At 42.6% G+C, this 18925-nt stretch overlaps 1 protein-coding gene across 2 annotated transcripts in view; it reads left to right on the forward strand.

Annotated features, from left to right (window-relative positions):
* Positions 1–999: 999 nt before the first annotated feature.
* LOC306741247 (guanine nucleotide-binding protein G(o) subunit alpha) overlaps positions 1000–18925 on the forward strand; it is a gene marked incomplete at both ends in the record, with an annotated part of 79532 nt that continues 61606 nt past the window's right edge. For both annotated transcript variants that reach the window (XM_079223503.1, XM_079223502.1), the window contains 3 exons: positions 1000–1117; positions 1711–1753; positions 18057–18198. In XM_079223503.1, the coding sequence (XP_079079629.1) occupies positions 1000–1117; positions 1711–1753; positions 18057–18198 (303 nt within the window). The remainder of the gene's footprint in view (positions 1118–1710; positions 1754–18056; positions 18199–18925) is intronic.

An 18925-nucleotide genomic window follows, 5' to 3' on the forward strand; every position in this document is an offset into this window, starting at 1 on the left:
CCACTGAGAGTATAGTCTCTCACTCTCTCCTTCTCTCTCTCTCCACTGGGAGTATAGTCTCTCTATCTCTCTCTCTCTCCACTGGGAGTATAGTCTCTCTCTCTTTCTTTCTCTCTCTCCACTGGAAATATAGTCTCTCTACCTCTCTCTCTCGCTCTCTCTCCCCACTGGGAGTATAGTCTCTCTCTACCTATATCTCTCTCTCCACTGGGAGTATAGTCTCTCTACCCCTCTCTCTACCTATATCTCTCTCTCCACTGGGAGTATAGTCTCTCTACCCCTCTCTCTTTCTCTCTCTACCTATATCTCTCTCCACTGGGAGTATAGTCTCTCTACCTCTCTCTCTCTCTCCCCACTTCTGTTTTTACTCTTCTGACGTCAGCAACCTGAAAACTGAACGAATGAACTAACGGACGACCGAGCCCGTACCGGAGCTACCGGGAGGCAGTACAGCGTTACAGAGCGAGTCCCCGCCGCCCGCCTCGGAGGAGCCAAACACCGGAGGAAGATCCGCCGTGAGCCGCCGCGAGAACCCGGTGCTGGAAGCAGACGATGCGAGCGCTGCTCCCCGCCTCCAAGTAACACGCAGCCAACTGTCGACGAGCGGAGAGGAAGAGAACCGTTACCGTGATTTACCGACGGAAACACGAGAAGGGAGACGGACGGACGGACCACCACCGAGGCCACGCGTTGAGAGACGGAAAGACCGCGGGGGCTGCATCGACTTGTGGATCAAACCGAGAGGATTCGTGATTTAAATGCGTTAACGGCGCCGTACCCCCGGCTTGAGAGCGCGCGCGCGAGAGAGAGGGAGCTGCCCAGAGAGCCAGAGAAAGAGGGATCAAAGGCACAGGAAAAAGGAGGAAATTAACCAAGACAGAAAGAAAGATTTGCGACCAGCTTTGGTTCCACGCACAAGTGTCATTGAATCCACCTTTTTCATTGTTTTTTCTTCTTTTAACCGGTATCGGTTAAGCTATCAAGCTGTGTTCTCTAACCATGGGATGTACTCTGAGCGCAGAGGAGAGGGCGGCTCTGGACCGGAGCAAAGCCATCGAGAAGAACCTGAAGGAGGACGGAGTCACCATGGCCAAAGACGTGAAGCTGCTGCTGCTCGGTAAGGGAGGGCCCCGGGGTGCCACGGAGGAAAGGTGTGGTGTGTGAGGGGGTGGGCGCTTTGGTAAAGGATGTGCAGAATGGTGGAAATGGATTATACTCATAATACTGTTTAACGTCAGTCATAAGCTAAAATACAACGATATTAACACACACATAAACAAATGCCATTGGTTTGCTTGCTTCCCCCCTACTAAACACACCCTGACCCTCTCATTACATCACTGTGAAGCCACCTGCTGTAATAGGGTTTTATCCATCAAAGATATGCCAGGTGGGGAAAATGTCAGTCTGCAGAACCAGTCAATATATAGGTAAAAGGTGTATGTTTGATTCTTTATTTCAATTGTCATCTATTTGACTGACTGAATTGGAAAATGGATGGGAATTTAAAAAAAAAAAAAATGTTCGGTAAGAAAGGGTGCAGCCACTTTCTCCATCTTTTTTTTTAAATTTCCACCCAGCTGCTGCTGTCTTTATTCACTTAGGGTTTTAAGAGGCTGATTCTCCCTTTCTTTCTTTTTTTTCTCTCTCTCTCTCTCACACACACACACACACCCTGTTTACATTGTCTTCTTGTCTCTTATCCCTCAGGGGCTGGAGAGTCAGGGAAAAGCACCATCGTCAAACAGATGAAGTAAGTCTCTAATAAACACGGTCTAATAACTCTTTAGAGTGGACGTGTGTCCCTCTCTCACTCTTTCTTTCTGTGTGTGTCTCTCTCTCTCTCTCTCTCTCTCTCTCTCACACACACATACATACATACACATATGCAGCCTGATCTCAGAATTAGCACCCTGATTTTGTGTCATATTTTAGTCCTGGAAAAGCATGTCGTAGAGCACATAGTGCCCCTCACTTCAACCCTACACGGCTCGGTCAAACATCTGCCCGAGCTTCTCTCGTCCGGCCCTGGTCAAACACCTGATTGTTGCTCTGTGTGGGTGGGAAGACTGTGTGAAAGGAAACAATAATGAAGGTGCAGTGATTTACTGTACTGCTAGTATGCATGGGGGAGCTGTATACTATTACATGGCCTGTTATAACATATGTTTCATGCAGATACACTCTGTCGTGCCGCTGTCTATACACTCATCTTCACTCCAGTCCAATAGTATCAGAAGTAGCATTTTACTGAGATGGTTGCGTTGAGCTTGCTTTAGTTGACTGGTTGAGATTTGAGGCGTGGCAAATTTAAGTTGTCACTTTTTGATGTATTCTCACCTTTTAGTACTCGCACACTATTTGTTTGAGTATTATCATTATTAATCATGTTTATATAGTATTGGATAGTAGTTCATGTCAACAATATTGTTCACCTGGCCTACTGTAACAAAACATGTATGATCATATTCCCAATTGAGTGACTACTGCTTCTCAACAGAACTAACAGTGAGTTTTAATGAGCAAGTCTTACTTCTGCTACCACAGCATTACTTAATGGTTTATTAAAAGAGCTGAAACAATGAATCAATTAATTGATTCATGTAAATCTAATCTGAAGCTATTTAGCGATTAGACTATTCGTTAAAAGGAACAGTGTCTAGGATTTCGGGGATCTATTGGCATAGTGGGAATATAACATTCATAACAATCTTTTTTCTTAATTTGTGTATAATCACCTGTAATTGCAAATAGTTTGGGTTTTATAGCTTAGAACGAGCCCTTCATATCTACATAGGGAGCTGCACCTCTGTGTTTCTACAGTAGCCCAGAGCGGACAAACCAAACACTGTCTCTGGAGTGAGCCTTTCGCGTGACCCCAAGGCCACCGTAGTTTTCCAACACGCTTCTAAATGAGCGGAGAGGCACCCAGTTTTTTCTGTCTCTAACATTACTGTTTGATGCCACTAAATCCTACACACTTATGCATTAAGTATTTCACTTTTTTGTGCAAAAATGCCAAAAATAATCAGCTTCTCAAATGTGAGGATTTTCTATGTTTCTCTATTTCATATAATTGGCAACTGAATACCAACGTAAAAAACTAAACATTTCTCACATGATTTTTTGCTCGATGTCAGCTTAGGCTTTAGTAAATCGTAACTAGCATAACTTAACATTTTATAGACCATTAACTGATAAACTAATCGATTTGAACAAATAAAATCACTATTTTCAGCCTGAATCATTTTAACCCAAGATATGAAAGAGCTACTCTGTTTTGACACCATCAGTTGCCACTGGCTGCTGTAGCGTACAACACCTTTATGTAAATACCATGTCGCCCGTTGGCTGTGTCAGTTTCTGTCAAGGTCCACTTTCTAACCAGGGGTCAGTCCCATGTAGCGCTCTTAACATACAACCACAGTGCTCCGGTTTAACCCCTGCAGGGACGATATGCATACCTGTGGTACTTAGCACGGAGTTTACTGACTTCATTAAAGCTGGTTTTCTTTTCTCCTATGGTATCATAATGTTCTTTTATAATAGTCTTTCCTACAGGGATATATGTCTGTGGTGCTCAGTGCAGAATTTCCTGCAACCATGCCACACTTAAATAGTACTTTTTGTATTTACTATATCACTGCAATAATCCTATAATATATCAACAGGATTTACTGTAGTTCTTTTTTTTTTACGCCCCCCTCCGTCATTTCATCTGTAATCCCGTCGTGACATATGGATTCTCTTCAATATCTTGTCATTTTACAGACAGCCGAGTGCATTTTAGCTGATAATAGGCTTTGGTTGTGGCCGTACAGGGACATATCACATGGGGGCATGATTCAGTGGCTCCAGATCAGCTTGTTTCTCAGCTGTTAATGGTCATCCAAGCAGCACTTTCTGCACACTGACTGACCAATGCTCCCAGTGGGTTCATTGAATACATAGGAGGCCAAAACCTTTAGGAACAGTGGAATTCATTGATTTCCTTTGACTGCCGGAAATCACACATTTATGTAACTTGAACTGACGTAAATGTATATTAATGAGCGGCTGCGTTAGTCCATATAGCCTATTATGTAAATATTGCAGATATTATAGGATGCTATGCTTTGCCAGGTCTCCTTTTTGTAAAAGAGGTCTTTTGATCTCAATGGGACAAACCAGGTTGAATAAAGGCTTACACAAAGAAAATAGGAGGTGAACCATGAGGTTATTGCTGCTTTACACTCATTGTTACAATAAATGCACATTGTATGGGTGGATAACATTATTATAACATAACATGTAACAGTTGTACCGTATTTCGTGACAGAGAGTGAGTCTTTTCTGATTGCAGCTTGCAAGCTGATCTTACTGATGCTTTTGCATGAGTTGATGCATTTGCATCTGGCAAACAGCATTGTCTGTTAAGTGTGTACAAACAAAAGTGCTGTAAGTGCTTTTTTTGTGGCCACCTTTACCTCCAGATAAATGTGATACAATGTGCGTCAACGAGGGGATCGGTGAGGTGCGCTGACCGTGAATCATTTGTTGGGTCATTTTCACCAGCCAGACATTTTTCTAAGTGCTAACTTGGTGCAGAAGGTTCACCTTTCTTTCTTCAAAATTTCTTCCGAACTGGAATAACTGCTTAAGTTTTGGAATTTGAATGCAAAATGTGGAGACAAGGAGTAACTAACCCTCACCTGACGGGCCTAAGCATCAGGGAATTATGCATGTTTCAGATGTTTTTAAATAAAAATGTGTTGTACAATAAGCAAACTCCTTTTATTAAGGGGCGTAGGGTGTGTGTGCCTAATCAGAGCCCGTTAAGATAACCGTAGCATTGGAGGCGTGAGCGTTGCAGGGCTACGTGTGTACAGTTTAGGCTCTTATGCTAACTCCTCAAGCAAGACACGGAAACTTGACTTGGGTCTTGTCACCTGTCAATCAAAGTGAGGGAGGAGCTACTAACTCACTTTGGCTCAGGCTGGTGGACAAGTGCCTCCCTCCCCATAAAAAAAACAACAAAATAAAATAACGCTTGGCCTTAACGCCTCTTTTCCGGGAAACCCCTCTGATATCACTATTTGATGCCACTAAATCCTACGGTTCTGATATTATGGAGAGAGAAGCTACTTTTCAAGTGGTGGACAGCGCCTTGTGAGGGAAGCCTTTACGTTCCTGTTCAGAGACGCTCTGCTATTTCCTGAACCGCATCAGAGGAACAGAAAGCCCTTACTGCTCTTTTTATTTATTTCTCACAGTGCTTTGAACATCTGGGGTGTGCTCAAGTTACCAATTGTGTGTGAGTGTGGGGTGTATTTGTATTTGATGGTGTGTATATTGAGCTGCAGTGTGTGCATGAGATCTCCATCAGTGAAAACACGTTTATTACCGCTTGTACAAAACAGTGGAAAAAATACTGCAACTGTGACAACCTTTTAAAGACTTCTTGTTTTGAGTCTATTCTTTAAGCTCACGTACATAAAGTACTTTTGAAATGTGCTATGGTTGAAAGTATTACTGCATGTACACTTGCAAAACTCTCCTTTGAAGCATATATTATTGTTTTCTCAGATGATGCAATCACTAAGTGACAATAACTCATGACAAAGCACTGATAACATGAGGTGAGGTGAGCACAGGAACTTGTATAGTGTGTGTGTGTGTGTGTGTGAGAGAGAGAACTGAGAGTGGATTATAGTTGTGTATGGGCAAATGAGTTATCAAGGTGGGAAGCAACAGCACAGTCTAATGTAAAACTACATGTGTAAGACAAGGAGGGGTAAGAAATGACGAAGAAGACAATCTATGTCTTTACAGAGAAAAGGAATTTAAGGAAAACAATTGTTTTAGAATCGTGTGACTGACTGCAATACTGTGTATGTTTGTGTATGTGATCGCCTGTCAGTGAGTGTAATATTTAGGCCAGCAACCCAAGGGACATGGTCATGTGTGAACAACGTATCTCTATCTTGTACATAGAAGTGTGTGTGTGTGTGTGTGTGTGTGTGTGTGTGTGTGTGTGTGTGTGTGTGTGTGTGTGTTTGTGTGTGACACCATCTGTTTATGGTGCCTGTGTGTGCTTAAACGTGTGCAAAGGTTCTCTCGTTGCCCAGCTGGCAAACTGACCTCTCTAGCAGTGCTCACTGTGTGTGAGAAACATCATGTAATGTTGTAATATTTTCCTATTATTGAGCAGAACCAGGGAGGCCACTGCTTGTCACAGCCACTATAAAACTTGGGGCGGGGGAGGAAAGATTATAGGTATGGACCCTCCCCTTTCTTCTTTTAACATTCTGTGGGAGTTCCTTAAAGGCTTTAGGGGCTTGTTCTGTAAGGGCAAACTCCAGAGATGGATATTAGAGTAGTGGTTGTACTTAAAAAACAACAACAACAACCATACACTAACAAGGAAACTTTATCTCACACATCGAGTTCAGCTTACTTGTCATGGTTAGTACTACTTTTCTGCAAAAAACTTCTGTAAAATGGCTCTGGAGGGAGGCTCCAAAGTTGGACAAAATAACCCAAATGATGTCCTCAGGGTTATTTCAACTTGGGCTTGGAGTAATCACATTCATAATAGGTGTGTTGGTTACACACTTGGGCATTGTGTGTGTGAAAGACACTCGTAAATACCTAACAGGACAAGTCTAATGAAAGATGCTATTGAGTTGCATTATGGGAAATGTATGATCCAGTTGTTTTCGGAGCTTCATTAATATCTCGGCCTCTGCTTTAATTTAATTTTAAATTTGAAGTACCCCTTCAAATCACATCAACTGATATTCCTTATCAGTCGTATTTGCTCTGAATATTTGTGTAAACTACGGCAAGTATTGAGCAATCTGCCTGCAGAGAGGTCTCGGCACGGTGAATCTTCCTGACTTCTTCAGGCCACCTGATAGCTAGAGGACTCGTACCATGAAGTCTTTTCATACCTGATTAAATCTCAAGGTAAATCATTTTTTCAATCATTAACAGTTTACAACCCGTGTAGAAGTATACACACTGTAAACGGCTTTCATCGGACTATTATACGGCCTATTATGCTCACAGGTGCTGAATAGCAGCGATAGAGATGGCCTCTATTGCTCACACGACAATGTTGATGTATAGTTTAACAGCACAAATTATCGTCCTCGTTTATATGTGCTTCGGTCGTCTGCTGCGTCGGGACTCAACACACATCTTCTTCTTTAAATACAAGAACTCCTCCTTTGTTCATAGCCCATATATGAAGGCTAAAGCACCTTGCCAAATTATTTAAAAGAAGAATTCAGTCGCTTTTTGTACAATATACACAGCTTCACACCTTGTCTTCCTCCTTCTCTCCATCTTGGGCTTGCTTTCACAATGTGTGTGTGTGTGTGTGTGTGTGTGTGTGTGTGTGTGTGTGTGTGTGTGTGTGTGTGTGTGTGTGTGTGTGTGTGTGTGTGTGTGTGTGAGTGTTGTACCGTGCTGACATGATCGGAGGTGATTGGCCGAAGGGAGAACAAACGCTGTCCGTCCCTCACGGCTGCACCACTTCCCACAGGCTGTTTCCCACGTGTGTGTGTGAGAGAGTTTGTGTGTGGTTTCTCTAGAACAGGAGATAATTAGGTTTAAGCCTCAAAAGAGGAGAATAAAAGGAGGAAGGGGAGGAAGATGGAGGGGAAAAAAGGGAAAAAACAGGGACACCAGGCAGAGGCAATCGGGAAGGAAAATTATAATTTTTTTCAAAAGGGTAAAGTGATGTTGGAGTGTGAAAAGAAACAGGGTGAAGGGAAGATGTGTGAATGAGGTTGGGGAGGTAAGGGATGGGAAGCGAAGCCATTTTGTGCTCGAGGAGAGAGATTGGCAAGTGAAAGGACATATTCTCACTTATTAAGCAAGCTAGAGGAAGTGACACAGGGATACAAGGACATGGTTGTCAGGGTGCAAAGGGTACTCCTTTTCTGGACTCTGTTATCCTCGATAATTATTACCCTCCTTTTCCTGGGATGGTTAGACACAAGGAGTGAAAAAAAGAGGGGGGGGGGGGGCTCATGTTGGCACAAACTCGGTGTTGCATGAAGAGATAGTCTGTAACTGGTCATCTGAAACAGTCCGTCAGCCAGATAGTCATCCTTCATTGGTTAAATATAGCCGTGGGTGTGCTCATTGCCGGAATGATTTCATTGGCTGCCTCAGTGAGTTGTGAAATAACAGCAACGCAACATCTTATGATAGCTCTTTGTGTGTGTGTGTGTGTGTGTGTGTGTGTGTGTGTGTGTGTGTGTGTGTGTGTGTGTGTGTGTGTGTGTGTGTGTGTGTGTGTGTGTGTCAATCTTTGATAACAGTGTGTGTATTAAGCGTTTGAATAACATTTGCATTTAGTAAATGGGCAGCCGGGTTTAATCACATCATACACACTTATGCTGCCTTCACGCCACGAGCACCACAACGACATTCTACAAGCCATTTTCAATGGAAGGCAATGTCATAAGCTACAAGCTAACGCCCGACACTTGCCGTGTCGGGCTGTGCGGTGCTGCAGATTAGAGTTGAGCTGGTCTCCAATGTCTCGGTGAAGTGTCAACCAATCATATGTTTTGGTTACGTTTAGACACCCCTAACGTGGACCATACCATCTCTTAACCTTAACCTTGACATTAGTTGAATGTCTCGTCTGCCTGTCTGAGTTCGCAGTGGCTCGCATCCTTCTTTGCTCATGTGTGACCAGTGAAGACGCAAGTGTAGGTTGCTAGCTGCTATCCAGATGGTTTGATACGCTTTACTATCTTACCTGCAGAGTTCCTGAATTAGTGTGTCAAGTGTAGTTTTTTGTTGTTCTGTAAGTAGCGTACTTTTTTAAAGGTAAAATGGCCTGGAAGCTGAATGGTTAACACGTGTGTTCTTCTGAAAATGTGTGCATGATTAAACTGGATGCCTTTAACTTAGCTATAAATGGGCTACTTTGCGGTTTGTTTGGTTTTTGAAGGTGTGGGGGATTGCGGGTGCCCTAACCTGGTGGGGTGAAGAGAGGGGGGTGTGGCCTAAAAGGTTTGGGAGCCGCTGCTCTAAGCCTCGTCTGCTCTCGTTCTTGGTCTGCACACTGGAATCAGACCAGTCCAATGTGACTGTGTGTGTGTGGTCCGCACGCTAATCAGGGATTCGCACAAAAAACAAAGGTCTTTTGTGGGAGGAATGTGTGTGTGTGTGTATCTGTGTGTGAATGCGTGCTTGTACACATATGTGCAATTGAGTTTTTTTTTCTTCTGTTTATGCTGTTTTGTTCATTAAGTTGATGCGGTTGTGCCAGTGTTTTTTTTGTTTGGTTTATAGGTCTATTTGGCAGATTTCACGTCAGTTCAGATCGCTGCGAGACAAAGGAGTCTTGTTACAGTGACCCCACTCAGCTGACATAAAGTCAGCTGATGGTGACTGTGGCTGAGTTTGTAGCTGGAATGCGTGTTTTTATTTCTGTGTTTGTATCACACCCAAGTGCGAACAATATGTGCAGTAGTAGTCATGTGCATAAATACTTGTGATTTTCTGTGACACTTCTAGCTGCATTTTTAACATTGGATTGCATCATATTGGAGGGAAGGTTTTGCTTTGTTTTTCCAGTATGTAAATCAAGTGCACAAAGTATTATAAATAATCATAATCATTTCAGCATAATGCTGTCTTAACAAGCACCACAGGTACAGCCTCAGGATCGAGTCAACACACAAGCAGCTGAAATTATAGTTGAACAGAAACTAAACATTTTAAGAAAGTAGAGCTATTGCATTGCTTTGCATTACATCATACACGTATTTTTCTGGCCACTCACACTGTGTAAATCCAGAAAACCGTCTCATTAGAAGGGAGTCTTAGATTCCATTTGGCATTTTGTGAATTCAGGAAGTAGTTGGGTTGATTAATGTAATTTTTGTTATCACTCTCAAAATATAATACAACAGTACAACAGACCTACTATTGCTAGAATGCTGGTGTTTAGCAGGTAACATGTTAACCATGTTCACCGTCACAGTTTAGTGTGTTAACATGCTCCAGTTAGCTAATTCGAAGTAAACAAAAAAAGGCATAGCCTTTTTTATCTGGCAGGTAGTTGGAATTCAGGAAGGTTTCATTGGTTGGTCTCCCTATAGATGACTGGACTCTACTTGAATCCGATGAAAGTAAGTAATTCATATTGACACAGGGGAAGACAGGATAACTGAATAATTACATTTCAACCTTATATCTTGGACGACCTGATAAAGCCTGTGGTCCCACTCCTCTCGGTCTCTCTTCCTGTCCGTCTCATTGCTTCAATAGTCTGGAGGATCCATCAATCCACCAATGACTCAATTTGTCTGGAACAGAGCACACGTTGACTTATACAGGCTTCACCATAGATGTTATCAACTGCTCCTGGAGTAACTATCCATAATTGTACAGTCAACTGGAAATGCAGAACAAGAGTCACTCTGTCTTTGACAACACTTTATGCATAACTACTTCTCTGTAATTCTAAATGAAATATATATGTGATATATGTATGTATTCCTATCCTTTTGAACTCTGCTGGCAACAGAGACTACAAAAAAGTCTTTCAGTACCAGTGAATTATTAAAACTATGTGATCTTAGGTCAACGAATGGCCTGGATTTTATTAAAAGCAGTAAGAAACTGCAAGAAAAAAATACAAACCGTGCATTGTAGCAGTTAAAGAGACCAAATCCCCAGAACACAGACCAAGGAAATAAGTATGCTTAGGTAGAGGGGAAAACAATGTTGTTCGTAGTTGGCTTATCTTCATCTGAGAGGATTATTGATTGTTATTGCTGAATTCTACTGTTTAGGCAGTCAAATACCTGAAAGTGTACACCCCTGACTGTTAAAGCATAGGGGTGTGGTGGGATGAGCCAATGGGCCTCTAATACAGTTACAACATAGTTCAGCATATGGTCAGCAGCTGTATCATCATGGCCAGCTAACAAGAATACTTAAACTCATGATTACCAAGTATTGATTTATAATAGGAGTATTTTCAAAGGGGATGCATTTTTAACAAGCTGCGCCCTTTGATTTCAAAGGTACAGCGTGTCGACTAATGCAACTGTCTGGTTTCCCCAGCCAATCAAAATATTTGGACTACTTGGCAGTTGGCACAGAAATATTTTGTTAAAAAAAATCCCACAAATAATAACTGGATTGAAAGCTTCAATGCAAGGTTTTGGGTGTGATTCTCTGTGCAGCTGTTACCCAACTGCTAATTAGGCAACGGTTATGGCACTGCGCTCTCTGCAACTGTCAAGCTAAGTTTTGCCAGGTGAGCACCTGTGTGCAGGTGTTGTGTGTACCTGTGTGCCTGTGTTTCCCTGTAGAAATCAGTCAGTGGGGAGGGAGGAAGGGTGCATCGCTGTGCTTTTTAATTAATAGTTAATTGCACATGGAGAAACAGAGGAGAGGAGTTAAAAAGAAGAAGAGATAATTAGGAATGAGGAGTGTGAAGGAGAGAAAGAGAAGATGGCAGTGAGTGGGAGAGACTGATGGGGAACAAGTGTGATGTTAGGTAAGCAATATACAGAGAGAGAGAGACAGAGAGGGCACAGGAATAAGGGATGAAAGAGAACTTGGCAGATAGAGATAACTTGTGACAGTGAAACAGAGAGATAGTGGCAGACGGATTTAATGAGGTCTTCCCACATGTAATACAGAACTGTAATTATTCTGTTCTCCTGTCCGCCTGGGTTTAAAAGCATGTGCGTGTGCAGCTCCTAACATCCCCCCTGAAGTAGTGTGAAGCAGACCGTGTCCCTTGGCACAAGAAAGTCTTCATCATCACATGGCCAAATCTGGAGCCAAGCCTCCTCTCCAGCAGAGGATTCATTGTTGGACTCAAAAAACGAACAGTGCCTCTCCACACTATACGGGCCGTTTAGAAGATGAGATGTGAAAGTGACATTTGTTGAAAGATTTGAGCTTTGTGGAGCTGGAGGTAAATTAAATGAGTTTTTCTTAATAGAATGTTATCAAAACTTTTAAGTTTGCACCCAATGTTATAGAATGCAGAAATAAGGATCAACCGTTAATTAATTCTGTACCATGAACCTCTGCAAGTGTCCCTCTGCCTTACTTTGCACAAGAGTAAATATTAATGACGACAAAGACAGTCAAAGGCCACATGAGCGGCTCTGTAGGCTGTGCTGTGCTCGGACACAATGTTCCTTTGAGCTAAATGCTAACAAGCGCACAAGGACGACGCTAACATGCTCATGTTTAATAGGGGTAATGTTTACCGTGTTCACCACAACAGTTTGTGAGCCTGCGGACGTGCTTGTGTTTCATTCTAATTGGCACAAAGTACAAGTGATGCTGATGGGAACGGCTTTAGTTTTGACATTTGTCTTTGACAGCTTTGTCCGATTTTTGCCGAACTGTTGCGGTGTCCTCTATTTCAATGTCAATCTGAGACATTTTAGTCAAAACCATAAACGCCAACCTCATGGTGGTGCTATAGAGGAAAGGTCAGACGATCACCAAAGTCAATAGGATTCAACCTCTGGAAACCGTCAATATTTGGACCAAAGTTAATGGCAATCCATCCAATAGATGCAATATTTTTTTTACGATGGACCAAAGTGGTGGACTAACCGACCAACTATGAACAAGAACAAGAAAAGACGAAGAGGCCGGGGCATGGATGTGTGTGGGAGTATGTGTGCTCAGGATGCTACTGCTTGACCTCAAGGTGTGATGGCAAGTGAGTGGAGCCAAATGACGGAGCAGCTGATGCCTCCTTGTCACTGTGTGTGTTTGTGTGTGTCAGTCATGGGTGGGGGCTTTGTTTCTGACCCCTTTGGCTATTTATAGCTTCTGTTTTTTTTTCTCATTATCTCCCTCCTATTTCATGCACTCGCTCACACCCATTACCACCCATCACATTTTTGTCCCCTCTTTCTCCTTCACTCTTTACTCTTACGCTCCCGTAAACACACACATACACACACACACACACACACACACAAACACACTGTGCGTTGTGTAAGTAACTCCCGGCAGTGTTGACAGGAGTTGGTCAGCGTGCACTTTGTCACGACTAAGAGCTCTGTCGACAAAGACCACAACGTGAGTGGCTGGTTATACAGCATACCGATGAAGACCCAATCACACAGGGTCCTGTGTCTGTGTGTGATAGTGTGTGTGTATGTGTCTGTTGTGTTAGAAAAAACAGTTTTAGCTATAGCAACAATGCAGAACCGAAATAGACACCTGTGGTTTTTAGCCTTTGTGTTTTTTGTGTGTTCACATGAGTAGGTGTGAGGATAAAAATATGAGAGTGGGGGATAATGGGAGCCAGAGAGGAGAGAGACAGGCATGATGTGTTTGACACAATGATGAGCGCGTGGTCATGTTTGCGTCCGAAGCACATTCAGCAAGAGAAGTCTTGCGTCGACTACAAGGTCCTCTTTTGTAGTATCGTTGTTTCTTTATCTCGCAGTTTTTTTTCACGGTTGTCGGAGAGACGGACATTCTGTACTGCTGCGTTTTGTTAGTACGTACAGTGTTTGGCTTTAGATCAGATCAAATGTCAATGCCACCGCTGGAAACATCTGTCTGTCTAACTCTCTGATGTCAGGAGCCGGAGTCACCTTCACACAAAAGGCACTAGTTCCACATTTTATTTAGAGGAACTGAGGACGCTTGACTTCAATGTTGTTTAAAAAAAATAAAAAATTATGAATGCAATTTTGTCGTAGAAACGGCACATATCAAAGGACAACATTGACTCCTGAGGGGAGGTTTTGCAGCTCTGTCTGATTCACACCAGGTCCCACAAGGTGACGGTGCTGAAGACCGGTTGTCATTACCTAATTGCCTTGAAGCTGGTCAGTGGCCGTGGCTGCTTCAGCTCTCAGGCTGACGCTGGTATCAGCTGGGATGCACATCAATTCCTGACTTTCTTAGCCTTATGTTTATATCAATTCTTTTTTTAAACACATACTCATTCTGCCTAAATGTCCAAGGAAGTGAAGTATATTGACACGGGCATGACTGAATGAAGTCAGGTTATTGTAAGCTTGGCTATCCTCACTTGACCTTCCCATCCGAGGAAAAAACAATATCTTCGACCAATACAGTGATGAATACCGCCTCTCCATGTGTGATCAGTGCTTCCCCATCTTCAGGAAATCCAAAGCACAGGTGTGTCCCGAATCAATGCGACGTTGTAATTCAAGGCACATTTTAAACATGTTTACACAGGGAAAGTGACGCATACCCAAACCCAAAAGTATAAATACATCAGACAAAGTAATGAGTGTGTTGATGACAGACACCATTCACCCACAATGCAATGCACAATGGAAATGGAAGAGCTTCCCATAGCTTGGATGATTATGAGACACTTCTTCGAAAGATCTTGGTGAAACTAAAATTGAGGTTTAAATCTGAAGATGGACATTTTGTTGTCTGTTTGTGGAGTTGAATTGGCAGTTTGATGGACATCCAACATGAAACACATTGTAGGCTTTTCTGTTAGTAGAAAATGCCTTGCCTCAAAACAAAAAAACTCAACTTTTATTTCAACGTAATTATTGCTTATGGCCATATGCAATATTTCCACAATGGCAGCCATGTCATGGCTTGATATCGTGGCTAAATTGACCATATGTCTGTCCTACTGTCCATCTGTCGGTGCCGGTGTGAAGCTAAACTGCGTTTCAGGTCACCGTGCAGATTGTGCCAAAGCTACGGCAACTTACACACATACACACCGACACACACACAGGGCTCTCTCTTTGCTGACAGAAGGGCTTGGAGAGTGGGTAATGAGAAAAGGTCCTCATGCATGAAAGCTCACGTCAGCAGGCCAGCCAACACGCGCACACACATGCACAGACACAAAAACAAGTCCTTGATACACGTCTAACACTTGCTGCAACACGTCCTTCTTTTTTCACCTCAGTTCTCTCTTTTTTGTGTGTGACTGTCTTTTTTCTGTCACTCAATCTTTCTTCCTCTTCCTGGGGGCCAATACGATAATAATGTTTCACTTTCTAGGAAGACGATAACGCTTCTGCCGTATTCCTCCATCAACCCTCGCCCACACTGTCATCTTTTTGGTTAAAGATTGCACGGGAGGGTTAAATTCAATTCCAGGTTGAGAAGACCTTTTGTCAGAGATTGATGAGATTGAGGTTGATGTATCGTATGTCTCATGTTGGAAGGATAGAGATCCCGGTACATCAGAAATCTGTTTCCAGGAGTGTCTAATTCTATTTTTTTAAAGTTCTTATTGATTGGAGTTTGGTCTAGCTGTTAAACACACATCACCCTTCCTCTTGACATCTGAAGCTCAACACACTGTTTCCGCAGACACTGCAGCATCCAATTAGGAGTTTGTCCTCATTTCACCTCTGGTGCAAGGAAAGATGGAGGGAAGAATTTCACAAAAATGTCTGCTTGGCAAGTGTGACAACAGGACAGATTAAAAAGCCAGGCTATAGAAGGACTAAACTATTTAGATTGTATTGAGTGATACAGTGTGTATTTATTCATATACATAGACATTATCCAATGTCCACATTGTACAGATAAGAATTAGTGATGCAGCAATTCATCGGCCGAACATCACCATGGCCCGATATTCGCCGATGGCAGTGGACCACGTCTCGTCTATCTGTTTTGTTGCATCAATTTTGCACATGTTAAATGTTGTGTTGGCCATTTGTGGTTGGACTCAGACAACAGTAATCAGCTGCTGATTCGGATAAGATGCCACTGGCATGACGAAGGGTGCCGAATGCACGTGTAAATAAAATCAAATAAAGTCAAATAAAGGAAAAAGTCAGCCGAAGAATCTTTCACTCCAACATGAGACAATATTTCTCGCAAATATGTCCACGGGTGTTGGTCTTCGTCACTACTGTTGTTTGTTGCGGGAGTAGCATGTGCTTCCATTTCTGCTTCCATCATGAAATCAGTCATCGTAGAGTCATGTAGTCGCTCGCTAGCTAGCATCCTTTTGGGAACTCTGTGTTCCACCACAATCCCCGATGTTGGTCTTATGATTCATTCTAAAGTTAGATTTGATTTTGTAGCGAGTAAAGGTTTCAGGAGAAATGTATCGGAGTAAAAGTATCAGTTTTCTTTGCAAAATGCAGTTAAGTAAAAGTGAAAGTCAACAGAAATATAAATAGTAAAGTAAAGTACAGATATTCAAAAAAACGACTTAAGTACAGTAACGAACACCACTGTAAACAACAAAACATCGTCATTGGCTATTGGCCAAGTTTGTTATTTTGAAACATCGGTATCAGGTATCTGTCCAGATTTTCCCAATCGGTGCATCCCCAACAAGAATCATTGGTAGTTTTATTGCATGGTATAGATCCAATGTGAAAGTCACAGATGTGAACACAAGCCTGCTGTATTTACATAGGACTGACAGGCCGCCTGATTGATCTGAAACAGTACACTGCCCAGAACTGTGCTGTCCTCCAGACCACAAACACACCGACTCACACAACATAAACACACATACACACACACACACTGGCAAATGTTTGTCTGATGCCAAGACACACATTGCTTAGACGTGTGTGTTTTGCTTTTTTTTAAAGTTTTTTTAAAGTTTTCTTTAAATACTTTCCTTTCAGTTGTTCATTTAATATATGTCTTAATAATTCCTTACCGACATGGAGGCAAAGCAATGTACTGCTGTGGATGGGGCCAGCTGCAAAATGTATTTTAGCCACCTAAAAAAAGACCCCTATAACAATCTATATCAGTTAAAGTGTACACTATATCAAAACTCACCTCTTCACCAAAGCCTATGTCCTCTAGCTACTGTTGCATTTGTTATGTTTATTTATGTCTTTGTTAAGCGTCCTTGGGTTTCATGAAAGGCGCTATATAAATCCTAGCTATTATTATTATTATTATTATTATTATTATTATTATTATTATATTTAGAATATTTTCACCATTTTAACTGTCTATCAGACGGTCGTTTCAGGAAATTGAAGCCATTATCCATTGTCTAAATGTTGTACATTTTAAAGTGAAATGAGACTTTGTGAGGAAAATTGAGAGGCTGGATCGATACACACTACTGTAAACGATCTAAACGATTTGGTGCTCTTGTACCAACAATGATTGAATGTAATTAAGTACATATAGGTTTGTTGAATTGTTTTTTGAAGGATTTTGAATTTGTGGCACTTGGAGTGAGAACTTGCGTGTTTTAAACTGGCTGGATGTACAGACTGAGAAGCTATGACACTACCTACAATTTCTATTAAGTCCGAAAGCGTGCTTGTTTCAAGATGCATGCAGATTGTTGACTGTGTAGCAGATCCTCGATAGGACGAGACAAATGCCCTGAGAGTTCATAGAGATGTTTGAAGATGTATTTCAAGGAGGTGCCAGGTTCAATCCTCAATCCTTTCTGGGCAGAGATCATGTTCACCCAGGTTAATTTTTGCATGGAGATGTCATTCTGTATTGCCTCAAATATGTGGCCCCAACCTGTATCCGTCCGTCTGTATCAGTCAACTGTTGTCTGGTGTCCTGTCTGTTGTTCTTGCTGCCCATCACTCTCTCAACTCCCTTGTTTGACTTTGTCTGATTCGTCCATCTGTACTTTCCCTTCTGCCGGTCTGTCTGCCCGGGTAACTGTCTAACCGTCTCTGAGCCTGCCTGTCGGTGTGTCCTTGTGTGCATGACATTTAAAACAGCAGGATGGGCTGCTGCTTGCACTGTGTGCCGAAATGTCAGCTTCGCCTACTGGTTATGAACCCCACCCCCCCCGGTCTGCTCTCTCTGTCTTTTGTGTTTTTGTTGTAACCCTCCTTCAACCTGCTTCTCTCTAAGCCATCACCCCCATTCTTCTGAAACCTTCTCCCTCCTTTATTTCCCTGACCATATTATCCCAAAAACACTTTCGATGTCAAACCATGACTTCTGTGTAGCGCTCCATGCCGAATGTACGAATCTGTCGATCTATGTAACTGTTGATTACAGGAAGGAAAGAAATGAACAACTGGCTGTACATAAACACGCACACTGACCCACTGACTAATGCATATGTATTTGCGTGCGTTTAGGATCATCCATGAGGACGGTTTCTCTGGCGACGACGTGAAGCAGTACAAGCCTGTCGTTTACAGCAACACCATCCAATCTCTGGCTGCCATCGTCCGTGCCATGGATACACTGGGCCTGGATTACGGAGACAAAGAACGGAAGGTCAGCGCTCGTCCCCCCCCGGTCACACACACATACCCAAACACACACACACACACATACAGTTTTTCAAACACTACACACACACAATTGAATATCGCACACACAGCGACATTTTTTTTAAAAATACTATCGCCAAATGTGTGTAGTGTATTATGGCATGTAATCACACTGAAATGTAGAACAGAAACCAGGCCGTCACAGATGGAAATGTCACAACAGTGTTTATATTCTCAAGTCCAAAACTGTGAACTGAACTAAATCAAGATCTCAACCAACATGAGCCACTGTGCTAATTCTCCAAATGCCGAGCTCCCTGTCCTGAATGCAGCAGGTAGCCGCTGGAAGAATGCCATAAGAACTGATGTAGTTCAGAGAGAGGGCACCGTGTGCCTTACATAGGGCGACTGTCTTTCAACCAAAGCACCAGGAGTACAGCTCTTGTATCAGACCTGATACAGTACCTCTGAGCACAACACCAATCACTGCCAGGTTCAGGTCCTTGCCACGACCTCTCAGAAAAAAATACACCTCTGATGGGGATAAACATATCTCCCAGTATTTTGATTGGTTTCTATACGATAGTGAATCTGTCACGGACATTACTGCTGTTACTGTGCACGTCAATGAGAACCTGTGCGCAGTGCCTTTGTGCATGGTAAACCTGCAAATTAACCGTGCAGCGTACCGTAGGTAGAATGTGTTGTTACTGTCACAGCTTCATGCAGCT

The sequence above is a fragment of the Taurulus bubalis genome, assembly GCF_910589615.1.
Source record: "Taurulus bubalis genome assembly, chromosome: 9".
Lineage (NCBI taxonomy): Eukaryota > Metazoa > Chordata > Actinopteri > Perciformes > Cottidae > Taurulus > Taurulus bubalis.